This window comes from Ceratosolen solmsi, unplaced genomic scaffold, assembly GCF_000503995.2.
Source record: "Ceratosolen solmsi marchali unplaced genomic scaffold, CerSol_1.0 scaffold29, whole genome shotgun sequence".
Lineage (NCBI taxonomy): Eukaryota > Metazoa > Arthropoda > Insecta > Hymenoptera > Agaonidae > Ceratosolen > Ceratosolen solmsi.
In genome coordinates, this window is record NW_011948417.1 from 1362589 (window position 1) to 1387946 (window position 25358).

The 25358-nt window shown below is 28.4% G+C and overlaps 2 protein-coding genes across 2 annotated transcripts in view; both read left to right on the top strand.

Moving 5' to 3' along the window:
* Window positions 1-501: 501 nt before the first annotated feature.
* Syn (synapsin) overlaps window positions 502-25358 on the top strand; it is a 99867-nt gene continuing 75010 nt past the window's right edge. The window contains exons 1-7 of the mRNA XM_011496723.1: window positions 502-536; window positions 610-721; window positions 783-922; window positions 7422-7728; window positions 21608-21864; window positions 23869-24004; window positions 24159-24263. Coding sequence (XP_011495025.1) covers window positions 502-536; window positions 610-721; window positions 783-922; window positions 7422-7728; window positions 21608-21864; window positions 23869-24004; window positions 24159-24263 — 1092 coding nt within the window. The remainder of the gene's footprint in view (window positions 537-609; window positions 722-782; window positions 923-7421; window positions 7729-21607; window positions 21865-23868; window positions 24005-24158; window positions 24264-25358) is intronic.
* Window positions 12817-19802, top strand: LOC105359609 (uncharacterized). The gene is made up of 8 exons (XM_011496236.1): window positions 12817-12929; window positions 15190-15486; window positions 15560-15699; window positions 15826-15898; window positions 15989-16169; window positions 18365-18540; window positions 18724-19020; window positions 19295-19802. The coding sequence occupies exons 2-8, from the start codon at window positions 15226-15228 to the stop codon at window positions 19655-19657; spliced, it is 1491 nt and encodes a 496-aa protein (XP_011494538.1). The 5' UTR covers window positions 12817-12929; window positions 15190-15225; the 3' UTR covers window positions 19658-19802.

The window sequence follows — 25358 nt, forward strand, 5'->3', positions numbered from 1 at the left end:
TTACAGGCGGCACAGATCATATAATATTTACTGGAATGTATTTTTAATTTTAAAATTCACGATATTGTTTCAAAATATATCGATGCATTGTGAGCTGCACTGCAATCAATTTTCATTTTTCGAATTTCTCGCAGACAATTCATAGTTTTATTACACTTTGGCCTCTTCGATCGTCGATTTTTACGAACCTTTTCATTTACAGAATTTTTCAGTTTTATTAAACAAGACTTCAATAAGCTTTATAAATACAGCCATTGTGTACGAAATACCTTTTAATTATTTTTCCCATTACATTATACATTATTAATTTAAATACATTTTAATTTAAATACATTTGGAAGATTTATTTGATAATTTATTGTCGATATAACTTAGACTTTCATTGTTGTTCGGTGATATTTACATTAAGTTTTACTCAAAATTTTCAATCCAAGTCTGATGCTCTAAATTTTTGTATTACCTACAACACCAAATTGCCAATGAAAATTATACATAAAAAACATGAATTATATTCGTAACATCCTCAAAGACAACAAGTAGATTGTAAAATCTAAGAAACAGGAGCCTTTGCACTTACAACGACGAATAAATAATCCATATTATTCAAAGTCTCTTCACTTTTCCATTCCAGTCGCAAGTACATCGAAAAGCTCCGCTCATCGTCTCCTACCCATCGAGCGAGAAGCTCCTTTCAGCATACGGAGGAAGGACCGGAGGAAAAGTACTTGCCAATCCCTTGTGAGTATAAGGGAGGTGAAAAACCGGCGGCTCGTTGAGTCCAGCGGAAAAGAAAAGCCAGCAAGATTACCGGCCGCGACGGGGCTTGCGGCAAGTATTGCGGGACTGCTCCATCATCCGCCAAGATTTCCTTTACCAACTTCCGCCAGTCATTCACCAGCAATGTTAACTACTTGAAACGAAGGTGAGATTTATTAGTGCGCGATGGTAAGAGAGTGGACTTTGGTATCATTTTGTAATACGATTTTTCCTCTTCTTCCTCGGTAAGCACTGACAAAAAGCTTTACAAATAATGCGTTGATATTTTTATAATTAAATTACTAGTATCGTTTATCGTTTGGCACAGCCAATATTGTTTTCATTACCATTATGAAAATTTATCAATTTATCGCACCATGTCACAACATATCATGTAAAACAAAAGAAAAAAAAGAACAAACAAAAATTATGTTAATCGAGTCCCTTAGTAGAGATTTACGTATCAATTATGATTTAATATGCATTGTTCAAGTTTAAAAATTGAAGTAAATTAAAGCAAAATACTTTAGACTAAAAAGTCTCAACGGTCATTACGATAGAACGTCAATCATGTCTAATCAAATAATGTAAATAAGTACTAAAGACGTGTATAAGATTATTATTGTTATAGTTTTGTTAACATGACCGACAAGAAAATTCAAACAGTTTTTAACGAATCAATTTAAATATCTTATCGAGGATATAAAATAACTCAATAATTAATAAAAAAAACTCATAGAAATACAAGTGCTCTTTCTACTAATTAAACAAATATCTTTTTATATAAAATTTTTATATAAAATTCTCCGACTTGTCAATAACTTACTTTCTACATACATTTTTGTTTTTATTCTCGAATCTAAATTTTTAATATATCTTTATTATTTTTTGTTTTTGTTTCTCTTGAAAATTGGACGAGGAACTCCCCAATTTGCTCTTCTTGGAGCTAATTGAACATAAAATACTTTTAAAATAGTCGTAGGTTGCAGCATTATCAAACTAATATATGTTGAAAATGTTAGTAGACAAATTAGTAGAAAAATATCTATACCAAAGATATGTAAACATGGTTGTTTGATTTCTTAGTGAAAGAATTTCTTAATTGGGTTTCTTATTTTTTTCGCTAAAAATCACAATTTATAATTATCGCTTTAACTAAGAGTGTAAAAGAAATTCTGATAGGAAAATCTAAATTAAATTCCAAGAAATTCTTTGAATTACCAATATTATTAAAGAAATAGAATTTTAAGAAATTCTAGAAATTAATTATTATAATAATCTTTTTAATTTTTGTAAATTCGTAAACTTTTTCTCTAGTCAAATTGGGATATTTTATTATAATTTATTTTCTTCGTTACAATTTGACAATTTTAATCTTAGTCTTCGTCTAGCTAATATGCTTTTACTTTTCAATCTAAAATTGACAGCCGTTCTTTTGTTTTCTAATTGAGCTTCATGCTTCAGCCATTTTAATCGAGACAATTTGATTATTCTAACAATATTACAATTTAGTTCAATTTTACGGTATTAAAATTTTATAATCAGTAGTAGGTGATAGCTACGTTTTCTCGGAAAATCCATAATACGAAATTAATAATAAATTTCTTTTTTACTTATGCTATTATCCGTAATACTGAATATTTTTATGTCTTAAATATAATTTCATTAATATTATTTTATTTCATTATAATAAATAATTACCTTCGATTGCTTGTACCTACACACAGCATAAATACACGCGTCGGCGCTTTCGTGTTTGCGTATGTATTAAAAAGTTTAAATTCGATTATATAAATATTATAAAACATTCATTTCATAGGGTATTAATAATTTTTGTGTAAGTAATTTTTTTTTGTCCTTAAGTCTTTTATTTGATAAAATACTAATTGTATGTCATAATATATTCTAACATCAATAAAACTATCAGTTAAAGCTTTGTCATTGTTACTCTATGTGTTGGTATAGCGATGTCGTAGATTAAAATGAATTATTGAGAACAACACTTCGAAAAGTAAAAAAAAAATTATTAACCAAATATTGTAAAAATATTGCTAGCATTTTGAATGTTAATGCGGACATTTGAATCCCATTGATTTAGGAAATTCAGTTTTAAAGACATTTAAATATGGAAAAATTAAAAGTGAATTATGGAAATGCTAAGTAAAATCATTTATATATTTTTATATATTCAGAATATTATAAATTAAATGTACATACGTTTTATGAAGAATACAAAATTCAAAGAAACAAAAGTATTATGGTTATTTGATTAAATATTATGCCTTGAGTCTGTTTTGTTTATAAAATTAAAATATTGCATTAAGTTCCATATAACTTATAACTTTAAAATAATTCTTATGATTCTTTTTTTTTATAAATCATCTAAAGCTTAATATTATCGAAATAATTTTATGAACGAATCTAAATAATTATCGTTTAAATCCAATCAACTTACATTCTCTTAAATTAAATTATCTTTTCGAAATGATGTTCAAATATATTCTGTTTGCATAATGAAAAAATAAATTAACGTTTTAAACTAGCTGAGATAGTTTTAAAATTACCATCGAGATGCATTTAAATAGCAAAAAAAAAAACATTAATTTTTTTTTTAATGAATTTTATATTATATATAATTGTATAAATTAAATATATATATATATATATATATATATATATATATATATATATATATGTTAACCATGTGTAATTAATAATAATATTTTTTTCCTATGCATATACATATTGTTATTAATAATATAAAAAAAAAAAATGTTTTTATTGAAATTATATATTTTATATTTTTATATGTATTAAAATTACTTTCTTTCTGGACTATCGGAATTTAAAATTTTTACATTAATATACGATTATAAAATATCAAATACTTTTATTTGTGATAAGTATCATATCTAAATTTTGATGAATGTAAATGTTGTATTTAAAAAATTTTGTCAAGATCTAATTGTAAGATCATATTGTAGGAGAATATGAAAATTTTTACATCAAATGTTCATTACGTTTAGCTTGTCATAATTCTTGCTTATTCATCATAAATAATTATAGACTTTTTAATGAATATTAGTACAAATATTCTACAATAGTCAATTAATATGTAATTAAATATGTAATTACAACACAGTATGTAATTACTGTCAAGGAAGTTTCAAATAATCTTTAAGCTTATAATTGTTGTATATTAAATATTTTCGAATACATGACATACGCATATAATACATAATGCTGAATTAAAACATGAAATTTGAAATTAAAAAAATTGCAAAATTGTATACTTAATGTTCATATTTTATAATGTGCATGTAAATGAAAATACACTTTGATTATTCTTAATGTCGCTTACACAGAACAAAGTACAAAGCATTCAAATGGCACCTAAGAGATAAAACTTCCTAGTTTTAAAAGTGAAGATTATGATAAATAAAAGATATTTTATATGCAAAGTGAAGAAAAAAAAAACAACATAAAAGATACTATTGATATTAGTTTTAGGAAATTCTATTTTTTCATATAATGCAATAATTGCAAAAACGAGTTTATGGGGATGAAAAATACTCTACGGGGTATCAAGATTGTTCATTCCTCTATTATATTTTTTATATATAGGGGATACGTAGACTTATATTGGTGATTGTAGAAAATTGGATTTTTAGTATTTCCATGTATATTTTGATATTTGTTAGCTGATAATCCGCGAGAGCCAATTGTTATTTGCAATATCGAAGAATATTTTGTGATATTGATCGAATAGCTTAGATTCTTTTTCAAAATTTTGAAGTACTTTCGGCCGGTTAATTTTGTTAATATTTACATTACAATTATTTTAATAATAAAAGATCGATATTCAAATTTTATCGAAAGTATTGTATACAGTACTTTGAAGGTTAAATTAAATTTTACTGAATGTTTATTAATAAGGTAAGAAGCAATTGTCGAAATTATCTTAATTTAACATAACTTTTCGTACCTCGTAATGAATTTTAAATAAATTATAAAATTTTTAAATTAATGATAATGTCAATGTATATTTATATTTAATGCCTTAGTACTTTGAATATCAATACATAAAGTGAAAAATCAGTATAATTATTTGTTTACATAAGTAATTGTAAAAGTTGTCATTTATGTTGAATTTAAGCGAAATGTCAAAAGCCCCTGCTTATATTATCATTAATGATAATTTCAATTAGAGAAAATTTCAATTATCCGCGTACAAATTGAAGTATATCGCGAGTACGTTATTTACGATAAATTAGTATTTTATACAACTTGAAACGAATGACATTTTTCATTTCGTCGGGAAAATTGCAAGAAGCTGAACGGGACTGTCGAAGCGAGTAAAATGAAGGGTCTGACCTGCGACAAAACTGGGAGCCAAAAAATTACATAGAAACTTAATGATCCTAAGATGATAGTGGCAGTAAGTTTTTTCACACGTCCTCGGTAACACTTATCACGTCACTAGCACAACTCCTGCTCCCTGCTTAAGTCGCATGAGCTCAATTGCCGTCTGCGTATGTGAATATTCACCCCGTCTACTGCTAGTATGTCTTTGTGCGAGCATTGTGCATTAACCCCGGCAATACCTATGTCATCGATCCAGCTATTATTGGAGAGAGTTGAGACCAAATGGTCCTTGGCGGTTTCCTACAGTGTCACTTTTCATGTGTGCATTGCGCGTGATTGTGTGGAAAAGTACAATGGCTCTGATGAATAAAATAGATTAATAACTCGAAACTTTATTATGGCTTGACTCACGAGTAATTAGATAGACTCGATTATAGTAGTAATTTTTGTCTTTAATTAAAAAATTCAATGCATAATAACAATCACGCAGGATGTTTGACCTATTTGGTTGAATTATGACGTTGATACGTTGGTTCACATCGGAATATTATATAATTCCATGTTAATTTGAAAAGTCTATTTGGTTGATAATTCTGGCATAACTTGTGCAACCCATTTAATGAATCATATGATTCGAATATTATATTTTATTCGTTATCTATATTTCGCAGAAATTTAAGCACATTGTTGTTGTTTTAGTTTCAATACGTCAGGTCCATAAGCATTATTAATTACTATCAATTATAAATGGCAACTTGAATTTACCATTGATTATTTAATTCACCAAATGTTAAGGAAACAACTAATATGCGTTTATATATATATATATATATATATATATATATATATATATATATATATATTATAGTTAAATTTTCAATATTAAATTTACCGAACGTCAATTATTACGCGGATATATAGTCGCGGCTCAACGTTTCGTTTGAAGTGAAATACGCCAGGAATCATTAAACTCTTAATCATCAGATTTAAATAAACAAGAAACTTGCATGCTTGCAAAAACTTGCATCACAATATTGAAAGAAGATGTCCATAAGTATAATTATAATAGAAGAACTTGCAAGGGCAGTGTCGCACCAATCAATTAATAATATCTTATCATTTTCATAAAGCATCTCTATGTGTAGAAAATAATTTATTTTGATTGTTTTCATTTTGATTTTATTGGTGACTTAGGTTACGTTCGTTTAAATTACTCTTTATAACATTCTCGTCAATTATTGCGTAAATTTTTATTTACTATAAATACTGATAATTCGGCAAATTTTAAATTATATATTTGAACGTCCGGAATTGTTGGGTAGAGAGCCTGGTTCATATAAATATGTTCACTATTTATTTTTCTTTTATACATAATTGACCGAGGCAATCTAATATATATATATATATATATATATGTATATATATATATATTTTCACCCCCCCCCCCAATTTGACATACTTTGTAGCAAATATCTTATATTATTATTTTGAAAAATGAATTGTTTAACTTAATAAATTGATAATTTATTAATGCTGCGAATTAAACGTGGATCAATTTATTATATTTTTTATCATATATTTAATCAAAATTTGACAGTTTTGCATTTGATATGACGCAGATGCACACATCAATACGTTTCAAAATTTATTATTATAAACACGCTTTTTATTATTCATTATTCCTAATACAATATCGCCTAATTAAACTTCGTTATAATATTTGCAAATGTCGATTACTTATAGAACAATATGATTTATAATTGCAATAAAGATAATAATAATATGATCATTCGAAATTCGGAAAATATCGGCTGATCGTTCGTTTATTGCGTAAAATCATTATCGACCTGTCTATTTATCGACTTTTCTTTTTGTTCATTTTTCGCCTATTTAACCTTAATCATTATTACGAATTTGTTATGTTATTCCGATACCGTATTCAGTCATTCGGAGTTCATTATAATTCATTTATTTTTACCGACATATCGCGAAAAAGAAGAACAATAAAATTGAATTTTGTGCCCGGTCGTTAATACAAATTACGGGATCGGCCTGCTGTCCGGCTTTTCCACTGATTGATAAATCAAGCGCACGAAGCGCGCTCCTTACGTAAAGTGCACGGCTTTAACGAGGGCGAGGCATCCGTTACATTATCTCTCGCTCGCGACGCAACAAATTCGAATGCCCTCCCTCTGTGAGCGAGTGCACGTGGTGCGACACTGACCCCATCGCGGTTCTTCAGACCTGGGCTCCGAGAACGGCCTTTTAAAAGCAAAGAAAAGCCTGAGCTTGTCTTCCAGGTTCTCATCGGGGGACCTAAGCTCGGAGGTGGACGATGAGTCGTCCTCGAACACGGGGCTGGCCTCCGTGGGCAGGCAGGACTCGGCCCAAACTTACCAGGGAGTGCCTGAGCGTCCGCTCCAGTCGCAGCCACAGCCGATGGCGGCACCGAGTCATCCGGTGCCTGGTGCCCCACCACCGGGCAGCGACCTCAGCTTGATCCTGCGCCCGGGCTCCAAGACGACCAGCGCTCCGTCCTCGCCAGCCAAGACACGCGAGAGTCTCCTCCAGAGGGTGCAGAGTCTCACCGGAGCCGCGCGTGATCAGGCAAGTCCGAGCGTGCCTTTCATCCCCTCCCATTCCAATTATTAATCCTGATCATTGAGGCGTCTTGGGCTCTTGCGTCCGCGATGTTGCTGTGATTCGCGGCATTATCCTCGCGAGGATACGACAGCGTGCGAGTTTGTCGCAAAGCCGTCTTCCTCGTTCTTGAGATACTCCGAGCTTTCCAGTTAAACAACCGAATGACAATTTCGGCGAGAATATGCGTTGTCGTTTGATGGCCGAAACTACTATTATTGGGTTGGAATTTTAATATCCCAGCTATAAACTACCAAGATCAAACTTTCATTTTCTACTTACCGTCGTTACTTTGTTTATTCGGCACAAAAGTTACTGCTGAACTTTGATCGCGTAAAGCTTTTTAGGTGAGGTTAAACAATTTTGATGCTTTTTAGCTTGAGAAGAGATACGAAAATGTCACTTACACCTCTTCCAAGTATTTTGAGCATTTTTGCTCTAAGAGCAAAGTTATTTGGATAAGCCACCCCTCGAAATCTCGAAAGGATAATAAAAACTGCATATTAAAACGACGTATTGCTTACATTAGCTTCCATTCGTTTAATTTTATTGTTTCTCAACTAACGAAATACAAAATCGTAAATGGTTAAATGGTTAAATAAAATAGATATCAAAAGCCATTGATTTTATAGTGAAAGATTAATTCTGTATATTTATGCACGAGCGTGCGTAAGTTAAGAAACTTATCATCTAGTGGAGAATAAATCCGAAATTCTTAAAAAAAAAAAAAAAAAAAAAAAAAAAAAAAAAAAAAAAAAATCCTTCAATCTTCTTTAAAAAAATTCCTTCAATTTTTCGAAATATCGTTCGTGCAAATAATTATTATATTTTGAAAATCAATATTTCTTAAATATCCAATTCGTGAAATTTATTCATGCACGCACGTGTCGACGGATATTATCATAACAATAACTCTTACTTTTATTATATTCAACTTAAGAATGATTTAACTTTCGATTAAGTTCATATTTTATGCGCATATTAATTCTGGGACGTTTGAAAGTTATTACTGAATTGGAATTATGAATTATGATATTATCATTTTTAAGAAATGTCAAATAATTTAAAGGATATAGGTAATATTTAAAGGGAAATTATTATAAAACAATAGTTTTATATCATCAATCATTGAACGAATACGAAAAATTACACTGTCAATGATAGTAACACTTCACTAATATAAAGTGATTATTTAATTAAATAATTCGATAAAGATTTTATTTGTTAGCTTTCCAGTAATATTAGATGGCGAGTCTTTCATTTCGTATTACTTAAATTGCTAATCTTCATAAATATAAAATATTGAATACAAAAATAAAACAATATATTAACATTTCAAAAAACATTTTTAAACAAAATATTTTAAGGTATTATTGCATCTTACGTTAGGTAGGATAAGCATAGAGTAATATATACAAATGATCTTTTTTAATAATTAATTTTTATTTTATTCATCTTCCTTTGTACGTATATCTAATATATGATATGAATTATTTTTATAGTTAATAATACCAGTGTGTGAGTTAGCGTCCAAGAAGAAAATCTTTGCTGTTGTTAATAAGTAAGAAAATATTCCACCGAATGGACGAATAAAATAAATCTTCATAAATTATTATTTTAAATATTATTTGATTTAAATTAAATTCAAATCAAATAATAAATGAAATTTGAAAAGTTTTATATGTTCTCATTCTGTAGCTATTTAATTAATTCTTTCAGAATCGTAAATGTTTTTTATTTTTATTTTTATTTTTTTTTATGGAATAACCGATCTACATTTTTATTATAGATATTACTGTATGTTCTAATTAAAATTTATCTCTTTAATAACTTTCTCGAATTGAATTATGATTTTATAAAATTTTTATTTACGATAGAACACGATACAATGATCAAATTTATGCAAAACTTTTATATGATGTATGTAAATTATAGAACTAACATATATGGAAAAAGTCTTAATCGCATCTAAAGAGATTATATTTGCAATTAATTAACTATTCAATTTAAATGAATGATTATTAAATCGAAAGATAAATAATTTATTTTGCTGTAAGAAATGAACGTTGATATCAAGAGAGGAGATTTATCGCAGTAATACGTATTTGTAGATAAATCATCGACATTTTGAACTTTTACGGACACATCTTAAATTGTTTAAAATTGTTTAAAATTTTTGTTTCATCAATTTTCATTTATATTACCATATGAAGAATAATCTTTATTCATTGATTGCTAGAAGTATATCCAATGAAATAAATAGTGCTCGTTATGAAAAAAATTAACATTAATTATGAAATTTATCGAATTTTTTAAAGCGGTTAATTGTCAATTTATATTTTTATTAAATTCTTATCTTACATAGCAAGATTATAAATATACGTATATATATATATATATATATATATATATATATATATATATGGTATATATATTTATTTGTTTACTTATATAGGAGAAAGGTAAATTTGAACTTTTCAGAATTTTAAAATGATATATTTTAACAAACATTTTTATTAATACTAGCTTCACGTAAGTAATATGTCGCAAGCGGAATAAATACGAAAAAGAAATAGAAAACACGATTAATAATGATTTTGGAGAGTTTTTGGAGATTTTTCGAGTTTAGTTATTAGGGATGCACTAATCATTATATATTATAAAAGTATTTGCATAATTATCTATCGAACACGCATCGCCCAGTGATTTGGCAAATGAGTGGCAGTGGTAAGCAAAGTTTGCAGTCGGTAATACGTAGCGAGAAATGAGCTTCTCATTTTATTCATTAGGGGCGGTACTGTCGATCCTAAGTTTCGGAATGACAGTCAGGACGTAAGTTGTGTTATGTGTCTGCAACGAGACAACAATTCGCATTATTTTGAAAGAATTAACATTGACATGTTAATTTAGATCGCTACGTTGAGATTGAAATATAATTAAGTAGGCGAAGAGGATTTGTATGTTTTTTTCTTCAGCTTCTTTCATTCAAAGTGTTAAACTAGTGTAAATAGTTATACAATAGCTGATACTTGAGAATGTTTATGGAGAAAGTGATCTTACGATTATGTGAACGAAAAAATGAAGTTTCAAACAAAACGACGGCTATTATAAAAGACTTTCAATCATTTAATAATCGATCTCTTAGGTCGATTATACGATCGATGATTTTATTCGTCTCGATTACGTGCAGCAGGTCTATATTTTATAATCTAAAGCAATTTTTATATGAAAATTTTTGAATTAACTCTATGCATCGATTGCATTAAAAAGCAAAATATTGCCCTTGCAAATGCTAATAAAGTGAACCTGACTAATGAAGGAAAACTTTTTTTTTTTAACTATAGCTTATAAAATTTAGTATATACACAAAAATTTAAATATAATTTATGATAAATAGATAATTCATTTAGTTATTTTAAAAACGTGCTTCTTGCATAATTATGAATGAACACACGTCATTTTATTTATTTGTATTTTCATCATATTTATTAATAGGTTTTTCATTTATTTGTTTGTTTAAAAAATATTTATGCATATTTAGGAAAACTGATATATAAAAAATTTAGTCAAAGAATAATTTTACATGAAAATAATTCAATTTTTATAAAACTGCGTCGTTGCTGTCCAATAACAATATTATTGTAATAGATAAAGAAAAAAAAAAAAAAATTAAAAATGAATGCAATATTATTGGTTTGCTTATATTAAAACGAAAATGATTGAGTAATTTGACTTTCATATCTATTTAAAATTAATATATAATAATTTTTCAAATGACTATTCATTAAAAAGAGAAGATATGTTGTAATGTCAGTCATAGATGAACATTAATTATATTTAAAACGTACGTCGTGAATATTTCTAAATCGTAATAACAAGATATTTATTTTTTTTTTTTTAAATAACTGTCTACGAAGAGTCTCTAATAATTGATAATCTTTAAGGGAAAATCACACCGTTGTACTACGCATATTTTTAATTTCTTTCTTAAATTGTTTTAAAATTAATTTGTATTCATAAATATTTATCAAGCTTCATGCGAACGTTACATCTTATGTAAGCTTTAATGTCATATTCCTGATTATTATACAACATGCTTTAATAAAACTCCAGTTTAAGTTACATTGTTTATGCTTGTTCAATCCAATGAAATTAACTGTCGTCCATCTGGAAATAAGTAATGTGCATTGTTTTAAGACTGATTGATATTAAGATTAGTGAAAGAGCTAGCGTCATCTACATATTTTGTTTAATGTCAATGCAACAAAAAATATACTTTGTTTCCACATTATTATTAATATTTTCATGATTTTTACTATACGCCTATTTAGGAAATTCTCTTATCTTGGGTATCAAGTATGAGAGATAAGCAAGGTCAATATTATTTAATAATACTATATCTATATATTTATGTTTTTTTTTTTTATATTTTAAATATAAATTTAAGCTCTTACATCTTAAGCTCTTGAATAATTATTTGAAATAAAGTAAAATCCTAAATCTAATGAGAAAACTGAAATATATATATATATATATATATTGTTATGAATGATAAAGATAGGTTTATTAGTTTTTTTTATTATTATTTTTATAGTTTTATATAAATTATTGTTTACCATTTTTATATTAAATGAATGGATTTAAATTGATTTTATAACAAATAGTTTCCAGTCATGCTGATTTTAATTATTGGATATAAAATTTTTTATTTTTAATGGCCAACCAAATTTTCCGCCTACTATTTAAAAAAATCGTTCTTCATTAATACATGCAATAAAATTAAATAAATGTAGCTAATAAAGCTTTATTGTCTAATATTATCGTACCATTATATAAAATACTAAAATATATTAATAATCATTTTATGTTTATATGTATTTATTTTATCTTCTTAAATATAAGGAGATTCTCATGAAACTCATCAAAAGCATTTCTAACAATCATCTAAAATTCTTATATGTGAATTCAATGGTAATTAATAATAGTGGTATAATCTATCGCAAAGTAGTTAAAATTACATATTTTTATTCGATATTACGATAATTCCTAGTTTATATCAGGCAATTATTTAAAAATTCAATCTAAATCTACAGTGATGCGTACAAGAAGATTAATAGTGCAAATACCGTATGCAGATTTCCATTGAATGTGAAGATTAATAGGGAGAGGTAAGTACGTTAACATTTGTTAATATATAATAATATATTATTACGAAGGCGATTTTTTCGTTTTATCAGTATCCAACATTTGCTAGAGGAATCTATACAAATTGCATAATATAACTTTCCTGTAAATTTAAGTTGAACGAGTAACATGAAATATTTGATAGTTCAGAAGACTAATTTTGTAAATTAATTTTATTGGAAATACATTTAGAAATTCAAAATTCTTTATTGTATCGGATTTATATTATGCGGCTATTAAGTTGATAGAAAAGTTGTGTTTTCAAAATGTGGGTTGTATTTTTCCTTATTTAAAATCATTCGATATGTCTTTTTTAATTAATTTTTTACATTAATGTCACGAAAAAATGATAAACATTCATAGTTTATTATAATTTTTATAATGAAATAATATTTAATTAATTAAAATAATGGACTGTTGTATATAATTCATTATTTACGTGAATGAAAATGTGGCTAATGTTTAATCTTAAATTGAATCAATGAAAAATAATGCAAATAAAATAGCGGACAGGCGATATGATCAAATCAATGTAATATTTTGAATGTTGAGATATACAAGTATTAAAGGCTGACTTATTTTACTGCAAATTTGAATCTTATCTGATAAGAAATTATATATTCCATAATGTTTAAAATTTATATTATACATATATTTGTATTTTTACTTAATTTCCCATGCAGAGTTTAAATAAAATAAAACGACTGATAAAATAAATGTATAAAATATATTTTATATTATTGATACAAATCTATATGTAATTTCATATAATATATCTGATCTATGTACAACTGAATACGCGATAATGAACTCTTACAACATATATATATATATATATATATATATATACATATGAAAAAATAATAAATTTTGCTTTTCATACAAATAAAACATTGATTGAATTTTGATATAAAAAACTTAGCGTATGTTTAATATATTATTTTACAGAATCTATAATTTATTGAGAAATAAATATTACATGTTTGTTAAATTTTCAAATAATCTTAAATAATTTTCATGTAAAATTAACTTTTTATTTTTTTCAATCAAGAAGTAGAAACAATTATGGAAAAATTAGTATGATAATTCTTTCATTCAGTATAATCTCATAAAGTGATATAATTCATATTAATTCAATTATTTGAGATTTAGTTACACGATTTAATTGTTTCATACTAAAATTTATTAAAAATTGCAACTAAAGTACTGAATTTACTATGGTGCTTAATAAAATTTGAAAGCCAATTAAACAGTTTTATAATTTTTGTAATTTATTGGCACATAAATTTTTAACATTGTTGTAATAGAATTAAATTTAAAATTAAATTATTTAAAATTGATTATTTATACACTCTTATTAATAAACTCTGCATAATGTAATTACTAATATATACTTTATTTTTTTATAAAATGTTAATATTGATGTATGCAATGATAATTCATCGATTAATACAGTTATTTGTAAAATTACATGTTTTATGAGTTAAGATGCATTTAAAATGTATTATAACGCATATTTTCACAAACACACAAAACTATGAAATAAAAATTCTTAAAGCCATTAATTGACTAATCAGTAATATCGGTTCGTGGATGCATGCACGTGCGTGTGTGCATATGTTTCGTATGCAGATAATGTTAAGTAAGACATTAATTAATTTACATTTTGAAGTTGATATCAGATAAAGCTGATCGGATAAAATAAAACAAAACAAAACAAAAAACAGCAAGACAATAATTAATATAAAAAAAAATTTATATTTAAATTATTTAAAATTTTTAATTTAAGACTATTTTTCCCATAGGAACTGTTTCATTAATATTTTGTTTTGTATCACAACGATTACAAGATAAAGTTAAATTTCTTATTTTCAGCACGAATATTCTCAATATATTAATTTTGAGTAAACTAAATTTAATTTAAGTTGAATATGTGTTAATATTTTGTAAACGCGTAATGTATAGTGCCATAGGTTGAAATCGAGTTATTTAATAAAAATAAACTAATTTATTATTTTTTTCTACAGTATTGTTTAATATTTTATTATTTAAAAATGTTCTCATTCCTAATGGCAATCATAATTTTCTGCGTTTACTTCATTGTAGATTTAAATGAATCGCAAATTAAATCGTATTAAAGTTAAAAATAACAATTTCCAATACTGATACTGATTCTTACGTTGCTTGGAAATTCATTTAATTTTCTAATGAATAATAATGAAAGTAAGATCTTGGATGTTACAGGAGTCCGCAGTAATAAGAAAATATGTTGAAGAAACAATGCATCGGGTTAACAATGTCGACAGAATACAGCAAACTAGCGGGAAAATGATACCAATACAACCATTTTTGTACGCCAATGCAAGAGAGGAAAATTCATCAGCATATCTGGAAAATTCATGTAAAACTGAATACAATGAAACGACCCGGCAAACTTTATCGATACTCAGTAATGAAGAACTTCTTCCAGTCCGTATGACTGAAGCAAGTGTTTATTATTCTGCAGCTTTTCGACTTGATGAAAGTAACGTTTGCGCCGAGGTTTGTATTTATTTGATATATGCCCGGAGATGCAATTACAAAGAATAATAGTGAAAGTTTTTGAGTATTGTAGGCGTTAGAGGCTATTCTTTTCGATAGTCTTGAAGGTGAACTAATTCTAGCTGAATACCAGCAAAATAATTTTTTATGCAGTACAACCCAACAAAAATTAACAGATGTTTTATTGAGCAGAAGTGCGAAATCAATGACAGTGTAGGTTTTTTTTTTTTTTTTTTTTTTTTTTTTTTTTTTTTTTTTTTTATAACTTCAAAGATAAATTTTCGTCGTTGGTCGAATATAATTTTCAAGTATCTGAAACTTAGTATGATTTCATTTTAGAGCAAAACACGTTCAAAATTATTTTGTCAAGCTTACGAATGCAATTGTCAAATTAATGCCAAACGAAGATCCAGTACGTACATTATTACTTTTCAAAATAAATTAACAATTATTGTTGTGATAAAATGTAATTTCGGCTAAATAGATAAATCCACGATTTTAGAACGTATATTATGTCCCGCCTCAGTCAAATGGAAATGACAGTAAAAATCCAAAGGGTAAATTACCTGACAAATGGCGCAATTTAACGTATCAATTGCGAATAAGAGGAATATTGCCAAGGAAAAAATTGAAAGATAAGCCTACAAGTTCTAACGATATTCCTAAAACGCATACGCTGAAAGGTAATGAAGAAAGTTGTGTTCCTCATATATTTGCGTCATAAATCTATGTAGGTAGTGCACTCTTTAGGAATACTTTTACAATTCTCATGAATATATACGGATTCACACATCTATACAAGGTGATAAAATTTACTGTGCATTATTAAACAATATATAATTGAAAAATATAATTTAACTTATTTTATGACAAACGGTAATTTTCCAAGCTTGTTAAAATAACAAAATTAATTTATCAACGATAAATTATTATGAAATTGGTTGCGTGCGTATAGTTGAAATTTCAAGCAATTACATAGTAAGATTTTATGTTACTGATATAATAATTATATTTATTGTAATTATATTACTTTTTAAAATTCGCAATAATTTATGAAATTATTTTGCTTTATGACAAATTAAACTAAAAAATTACAATAAATACAATTCCCTTTATGGTTCAAATATTTATTTCCGATTATACAATAAACTATACGTGTTAATGCAATGGATAATTTGGAAATTAGGTCGTTTGTTCATTCATATAAAAGACTTTGAACTAGTTGAGTGAAGTCACGAGGACTATACCTTAGATTTATAGATACGAAAAATTAAAATAATCAAATCTCATTATAATTAGATTGGGTAGCTTCAAAAGAATAATCATTAAAATTCATTCCATTTTCATTCAAATCATATAGAATTAAATTATTTTTTAATACGAAACATGAGTTATAAATACTTTACTTATTCTATAAAAACTCAAAATACCTGAATATTCAGAGTACCGTGGGCGAAGATTTTTAGATTTGCAATATGGTTTTTCCACTTTTATAAATACGAATGAATGAATAATTGGAATAACAATATACAGTATTTTAAAACCTATCAACTTTTGTAAGATTGAATAATACTTTTATGAATATTTCGTGCACTATTATAATTTCAACAATAATAATGATTACAATATATTGAACCAAAATTGTTTTTTCAAACGTTTATCATTAATTCGAATTTGTATAGCTTTCACTACATTAAATGTTTAATATAAAAAATATGTTGTTCAATAAATTTTATTTTGTATATATATCAATACTTTATTTGCAATTAAAAATAAGAAATAATTATACTAGTTAACTTAACCAAAATCGTTCGTTTATTTCATGACAAATTTTTCTATATATAATCTAACGATCTCGCTCAAATGATTTAATAATTGATTTAATATTTTAAGTAAATTTGTTTATCTATGTTTCTATTATAATTTACTATATCTAATAACCGACGAATTTTGATCAATTATGACTAAATCCTTAACATATATTTGAACGAGAATGACTACGAATGATTGTATTGAAAAAAAAAAAAAAAAAAAAACTATTACACTAAGCTTCACCCTAGGTAATGTTTTTTTTTTTTTAATAAATGGTTTTTCTATTGTTTAGTGTGAATATATGTCACTGGAAATATGAATCATAAAAATTTACAAGTGGAAAGTTTTTCCTGTACACGATAAAGTAATTTAATAGGAAAATTATCGAAAGTGATATAAAAATATCGTAAACAGATTTTTTTTTTTTATTAATTTAGTATATGAATTTATATTTCTTTGTTACTAAATAGTCATTTATGAGCTTTTCAATAAAATTAATTACTTTTAATATTTGAGATTTATCAATGACATATTCTTTGTTAAAAGTAATGCACTTTCAAAATGAATCGCATGTTTTAATTTATTAAAAACTATGTACAATAGATCGTGCAATTGAAAAATAAAATCTTTATTTTATCATTTTCTTTGAATGAAAAAGCTTATAATTTTTAAGGCGATTTTTATTTTCGTTTAAACCTAGATAATTAATAATACGATGAAAAATAATGTGAATTATTATTATTAAAAATTTCTTTTCATTGGAAAATAAGTTGGAAAATGTTCTAATTTATTAACAAATAATTTTAATTAATTATTGAAACCTTAAAAATATATTTTATTAGTTAATGTATAGTTAGTATGGAAATTATTTGGATTTAAATAGAAAGAGCGCACTGAGTCTATAAATTATTATCGTAATGAAATATAAAGCTTTGGTTAATTAAAATTCTTAAGAAAAATAATTGATTCTTTATTTACGCGGATATAGCATTTTTTTGTCATTTATATCAGAAATATGATTATAGCGAATTCTTAATCATCAAATTTATTTTTCAATAATTTTTAGATGATGTCGATATTCATCTAAAGTCGCTGCAGGTATTAAGAGAACCGTTATCGCAAGTTATATTACATTGGGATGCAACATTTGATTATAGAAAACTTATAAGATCGACGATTAATAGCCTCGATGATGTATTGATTGAGTGGCCGATTTTAAAAACAGATATAGGACCACAATTAGTAAGCTTAAAGAGAGCGCTTGAGAGAGACATGAAATTAATCACACACGCACACGCACACTCACACGCACACGCACACGCACACGCACACGCACACGCACACGCACACGCACACACACAAGCACAAGCACACGCACAAGCACACAAATCGTTAAATATAGAGCTTAATGTTTTGGGTTTTCAGATCGAATCTGAATTTGAAAAATTATTTCAATACGACGATGATTTATTTGGTAAGTGGATTTCTTTCTTTAATGCCTTATATGAAATAAAGAAGGCGTCGATCCGTGATAGTATTGGTAAGGAATATTGCAATATATTTGAGAGCTTGAGAAACGAAACTCCAGAAGTATCATCTGGAATTCAAATTCAATTACTGCCTTACTTAATTCCTCCGATTACGAAAATTAAAACCGGCAGTGGCATTATTGTAAAACCTACAATATGTGAGAGTTCCGAAGGCTTCGTAATTTATTGTAAGGTAATTGACATTAAAAGCCATTTGACATTTAATAAATTACAATCTAATCCGTTAGTGAAACTTGATTTTGTTTCTATATTCTTTTGTTGTTGTTCTTGTTGTTGTTGTTGTTGTTGTTATTTATTTATTTATTTATTTATTATTATAATACGTAGTACGAAACCAGTCGTTCTAAATATTTCTCTTGATTAGGATAAATGCGAAGATCTTTAAGCAATATTAGCTTAATTTATACAATTTGACCAATCTTCTGAGAATTAACTAATCATTTCAGACTTCCGAGTCTATTGCACAAAAAGTTGAGTTTAGAAGTGATAGATATAAAAATTGGAATGTCGCGGTGCAGCCGTGCATAGTACTTCAGGGGCCACAACCGCACGACATTAAATCAGCTTACGTGAGTTTACACCAACAACTTTGGGAATTAGACTCGCCAATTCGGGCCCTCGACTTGGCCTTCAAATTATATCAAGTTTTTAATCTACATTATCCAGCGGATTGCGAACAACTTTGGCTTGTCGTCCAGAAGATCGTATACAACATTACCACGCCTTTCGATAAAAAATTAACAAATGTGACATCCATCGCTAATGTACTTAATGTAAAATTAAAATGCAAGAAGCAGAGAAGGAATTGAACGTTGAAGACAATCTATTACAACGTGATGACTTTGTAAAATTTTTATAAAAGACTCGAGCAACAACTCCATTATTAGATTTTTCACATTCTTAAAACTATTAAGTTATAGATAACTTGGCGAATTGGGTGACAGCAACGTGAAAGCGAATTGTTACTGTAAATAATTAAAGATTTTATTCATACTCATTATTTTATGAGTATTCAATAGCTATATGCATTATATAGCCAATGGACAGCTAGAATTATTATGTCTAAATTAATATAGATGAGAATTTATATCATGATCAATGCAGTAATTATATTAGCATTGGTGACAAGAGAAAGATGCATCGGGGAAATAAGTGTATAATCGACCTGTGTGTATATAAATTAATTTCTTCACTCTTCACTACGTACATTCGTATATATAATTATTAACTGCTCTATGTATTTCATACATCTCGTCGCGCAGAATCGCATTTCTCACACGATTACAATTTCTGACAAAGTGTACAAAAATTAATCATATTTTCTATCATTTTATACTAATGATAAATAAAAATTATTTATTAGACAAAATCAATGTGTATTTTTCTTAAAAGTATCGTCTTCTTTTCATTTATCCAAATATTATAAAATAATAATAATAATAATAATCGAATAACAAATTAAAAGCATCATTTATAAAAGCTAAAATATTCAATTTCATGCTCTTAATTCATCATGTACAAGCAATGATGAACTTAAGGAATTATGTAAGAAAATCGGCTATTAATAAAAGTTGCAATTTGAATATTTTCCATGATATATATATATATATATATATATATATACATATAGGTATTTCCCTTTAAACAATTTTTTTTTTTAATAATTTAAATTAGAAATTCATACGTAATTACGATGACATTTATCATCAATGTAAAAGATCTTTAAAAAAAATCACTTTCCATTCAATCCAATTATGACGATATTTTACGTGGCTCTGCAGTTGCCATTTATTACAATATAAAATTCGAAATTTAAAAAAATAATAAGACATTTTTTCATTTTTATATCGAATCTTCTCAATTATAATTAACTTTTTTTTTTTTTTTTTTGTTAATATATTTTTAAATATTATTTATAAATATTAAGATAGATAAATGTATTAAGAAATAGATGTGGAAGGTCAATTTTATAGGGGGAAACGTTTTATATCGATAATCAAACTTTTGTTACATTTATTATATTGAATATTGATCTTTTATTCAATTTTGAGCTCAATGCAATATAATTGTCCACGACGCGTGTAATTAAACTTTAAAACTATGAAATGAAATCAACATAGTTGATTATCCAACATCGGAATACCTAAGTAGTAGTAGTAAAAGCTTTTACCGCTACCATAACCTACATTTAATTCAACTACAAATTATGCATACCAATTTAAAAAATAATTTCCTGCATTGCATCGACAATGTTCTAGTTCAGAGCCAGCAAACCATTATCGAAGGTTTTTTGGGTTAAATTTTGTATTCCCAAAGCCACAGCCAAGGCTGTCATTTGGATAATTCTGTACGCGTAAGGCCATCAGTGTCAACGGCCCAGTATATGCATATTTCTGTAAAAAAAAAAGACAACATACTTTGTCGCTCCTCGCTCAACTAAGAACAGCAATTACAATTCAAGTGATGCATACGCCGCGACGCTCAATGAAAATCTAAAACCAAACCATTTACCCCCCCCCCCCACCCGCCCCCCCCCCCACTCCCTCCCCCCTTCTTCTTCTTCTTCTTCTTCTTCTTCTTCTTCTTCTTCTTCTTCTTCTTCTTCTTCTTCTTCTTCTTCTTCTTCTTCTTCTTCTTCTTCTTCTTCTTCTTCTTCTTCTTCTTCTTTTTCTTCTTCGTAACTGCAAAAAATGAAAAACAAACAAAACAAATATCAACCCCCCCCCCCCTAAAAAAAAAACACGAAAAACCAACAACAGGGCGCCTCGATCCTGGGAGCCGCGGTGTCGGGAGCTACGCGTGGCCAGGGTTTCGGTAGTAAGGACCGGTTCTTCACCCTCCTGGTAATCGACGACCAGAACACCGACTGGAGCAAGTACTTCCGCTGCCGGAGGATCCATGGTGACTATGAGGTGCGCGTGGAGCAGGCCGAGTTCCGCCAGCTGTCACTGACGGCAAACGAGGCCGGCACCATCGTTTCTATGGCCGTATATCGCAACGGGACCAAGGTTATCAGGTGGGTGATTTGTCGATCGTTAAGTCGTTAAGTAGAGGGCAAGTGGAGATGTCTCGAGGCGATCGCCGCGTCAAAGTCCTCCCTCGTAATTAGAGCGTGTGGCAATGGCGGTTTTTTTTTCTTATTTTGAAGTCCTTGCCGTGAAAGTTTGTGAATTTTCAATTCGTTTAATTGCTGCGATATTGTATTGTGTTGTGGGCGTGATGGGGAGGGGACGGTGGGAGGTAGTTTGAGAGGTAATTTAGCACGCTCTCGAGTTACGGGGCAAGCATTACCAACTTACTCGCGATTAACAAATGTTCGATGGGAAAGACAGCTGAAAATGATGTGAAAATGATAATACGACGTTGATATGCAGCTCTTACTTTTGCATATAATGAGTACACGTCGGGAGCATACTTTTGCATTTAAAGTCGACATTGCTTAATAGATACCTTTCCACGGATTTTGCATTAAAACGAAAAAACGAGACGCATCGCCGGTAGCGCTTAGAATTAATTACAAAACGTGTCACGTAGAAGAGGTAATTTTTATGCGAAAGTTCCACTCGATTCAAGAGTCTTATCAAATATTTATCTTTAATGGATATTCATATTAGATAGATTCATATAGACACGATACAATAATATCGATCTTAAATAAATTGGTATTAACTAATGGATTTATTTGTTTTATCAATGTAAAAAGAAGGATAATAAATATGGATGAAAGTTTTTCGAAAGAATAAATTGATAGTAAATTTTCAGTCTCATCGACGCTATATTGTATTTAATACACGCACAGAAATAGAGGGAGGGAGGGAGAGAGAGAGAGAGAGAGAGAGAGAGAGAGAGAGAGAGAGAACGAGTGAGTGAGAGAGAGAGAGAGAATAAATTTTAATTAACATTAACAGACTTGAGAAGATTATTAAGCTCTTTTAAAGTCTATAATGTTAAAAGTAATAATCATAGTGATGCACAATTGATTTGAATTATAAATGGATATGGAAATTAATCAATTAATAGTCGTTGATTATATTTGATTTACGCGAATATTAAGTTCCTTTATTAAAATTCTCTGAACAATGTGGTTGATTATTATGTTGATATTTTGCTTGTTTAGCTTTCAATGCTCAAAATACTCATTTATGTTCAGTAATCTAGAAGCACAAAAGTGAATATTGCGATGAGCGTGTGTTATAAATTATCCTCGCGTTAAAATTTATTTTATCTTGCACTAAAAATGTATTTCATATTTAATCTTAATTTTTTTGATAATCTTGGTAAGTAGAACAGCAAGAATTTAACATGCAAGCATTTCAATGAAAATAATAATAATAGCCGATAATAATTCATCCATTTTTATAAGCAAAATTAGACTTATTATTCCCAACGCATTTAAATTGGCTCTCTAAATTTCACTTTATTTGGTCACGTCGTTTTGAAAGTTAAGAAAGCCTTTATTTTTTATTATGGGACCGTAAACTTTTTATTTCCACGGTAAACCGAATGTTTTCAGAAACAAGAACATTTAATTTACGAACTTATTCAAATTTACGGTATATTACCGTCGAAATTGAAATAATGTTTTCTATGCCAAAAAAAATAATAAAAAATAATAAACATAAAAAAAAAAAAACAAAAACAAAAACAAAAAAACAAAAAAACAAAAAAACTAATAAAAAAAAGCCCATCGGCTATTCAAGGGGTAACGTACAAAAATTAATCGAATCTCGAACGAAGAAAATTTATTTTCCCCTACCGACAAGGCATTATTACCTCCATACGTTCCACATATTAGTCCTGAAATTGGAAATGGAAAGAAAGCACGGAGTGGCCGGGAACTCGAGCGCCTTCGCGTCAAGGAAATTGAAATTGAAAAGATCGACAATTATGCGAGCGGCGACGCCTTCGACGCGGAACGAATTGGCCGCGCACTCGCACCGCTGACGTAAAGAGGCGCAGCTGCCGAGCTGACAGCGAGCCCCAGCACTCGTCCTTGACCCTTTTGCATATTGGCCCGCAGGTCCTTCAAGCCGGACTTCGTGCTCATCCGGCAGAATTTGCGGGACGCGAACGAGGACTACAAGAATCTGCTCCTCGGCTTCATGTACGGCGGCATACCCAGCGTCAACAGTCTCCAGGCGATTTACAACTTCCAGGTAAATATATATAACTCGACGCGGTGCTCGTCGTACCGGCTGTTTCACTTCGAGCCTGCTTATTATCAGCTATCTCGCTCATACCAACTATGCCTCCTTTCTTCTTTCTTCTTTATTTTTCACGCGCCTCACTCTTTGCCCCGTCCCGCTCAAGGACAAGCCCTGGGTTTTCGCTCATCTCCTCGATATGCAGCGTCGCCTCGGCAAAAATGGTTTCCAGATGATCGAGCAGACCTACTATCCCGACCATCGCGAGATGGTGAGTGCCACATACATTTACGCATGCCATCCAATGGATTTTTAGGGCGGACAGTCGCGAGGATTTGATGTTCGAGTCGCGAAGCATGACGAAAGGAACACGTACCGCGTAGAATTAATCATATAATAATATCACCCTTCAAAGCTTCCCTGATAATTTCGAAAAATCGTCTAGAATTTATGCCCTCGCGGGAGTGGGAGGGAGGAGAGGGAGGAGAGGAGGGTATATTAAAACGGTAAATTAATAAGTTCCAAGATTTTCCATAATTATTTATCTTCGTTGTTGATTAACCAGTGCTTTCATTCATTTGAAAATACACGAAAATTCATAAAGATCGGAATATTCTAGACTTTAAAAGGACAATAAAAGGACAAAATAGAACAAGAATGTTAGAAAGCATATGAGATAAAAAGAAAATTAACATTGTCTCTCGTGTCTTTTTTCCCTCCCTCAGTTTCATGCTTTAAAATAACCTCGTATATACATTCGTATACATTTTCATAGACGTAAAATGCAATTAGTAAAGTTCGATTCTTTTAAATTATGTCAATTTAAAAAAAAAGATACTTTCCTATTGCTTACTTTGACGTTCTTATGTTAAAATATTTGTTAAAAAAAAACATTTACAATACGTATATATCGATTTGAAGGGATAATTAAATATTGGAAGGGCCAAAAAATTCTTAGATTCAATTATCTTTTTTTTCGTTTTGTTTTGTTTTGTTTTGTTTTGTCTTTTGTCAATAACATCTTTCGGAACATAAAATACTTAAAAAAAACTTCTTTGTAATAGTATTGTTGAGTCTCTTAAAAATTTCCTATTTATTTCCTATTATACTTTTGTACTTGATTTGTTTTTGTCTTGATTTTGTAGTGTTAATTTAATAATAATCAGCATGGAAAATTGTCCACTACTCAGTGGAAAGGAAATTGCATATTATTTTATAGTGGTGTTTACGAAATTTTGGGTATTTACTTGGGTACACGAAAGATAATTAATAATCTAATAATGTCATCATAAGTTTATAAGACGCTATTGCTACAATGCCATTAACATAAATAATTAATAAATGATGTAGAGCAAGAAATAATTCA

What these genes read in the sequence shown, in the direction of transcription:
- LOC105359609 (XM_011496236.1), top strand. Translation starts at nt 15,226, where the DNA reads ATGCATCGGGTTAACAATGTCGACAGAATACAGCAAACTAGCGGGAAA. An exon ending in TAATGCCAAACGAAGATCCA is followed by an intron (nt 15,899 to 15,988) that starts GTACGTACATTA and finishes CCACGATTTTAG; the next exon opens with AACGTATATTATGTCCCGCC. An exon ending in CAGATATAGGACCACAATTA is followed by an intron (nt 18,541 to 18,723) that starts GTAAGCTTAAAG and finishes TTGGGTTTTCAG; the next exon opens with ATCGAATCTGAATTTGAAAA.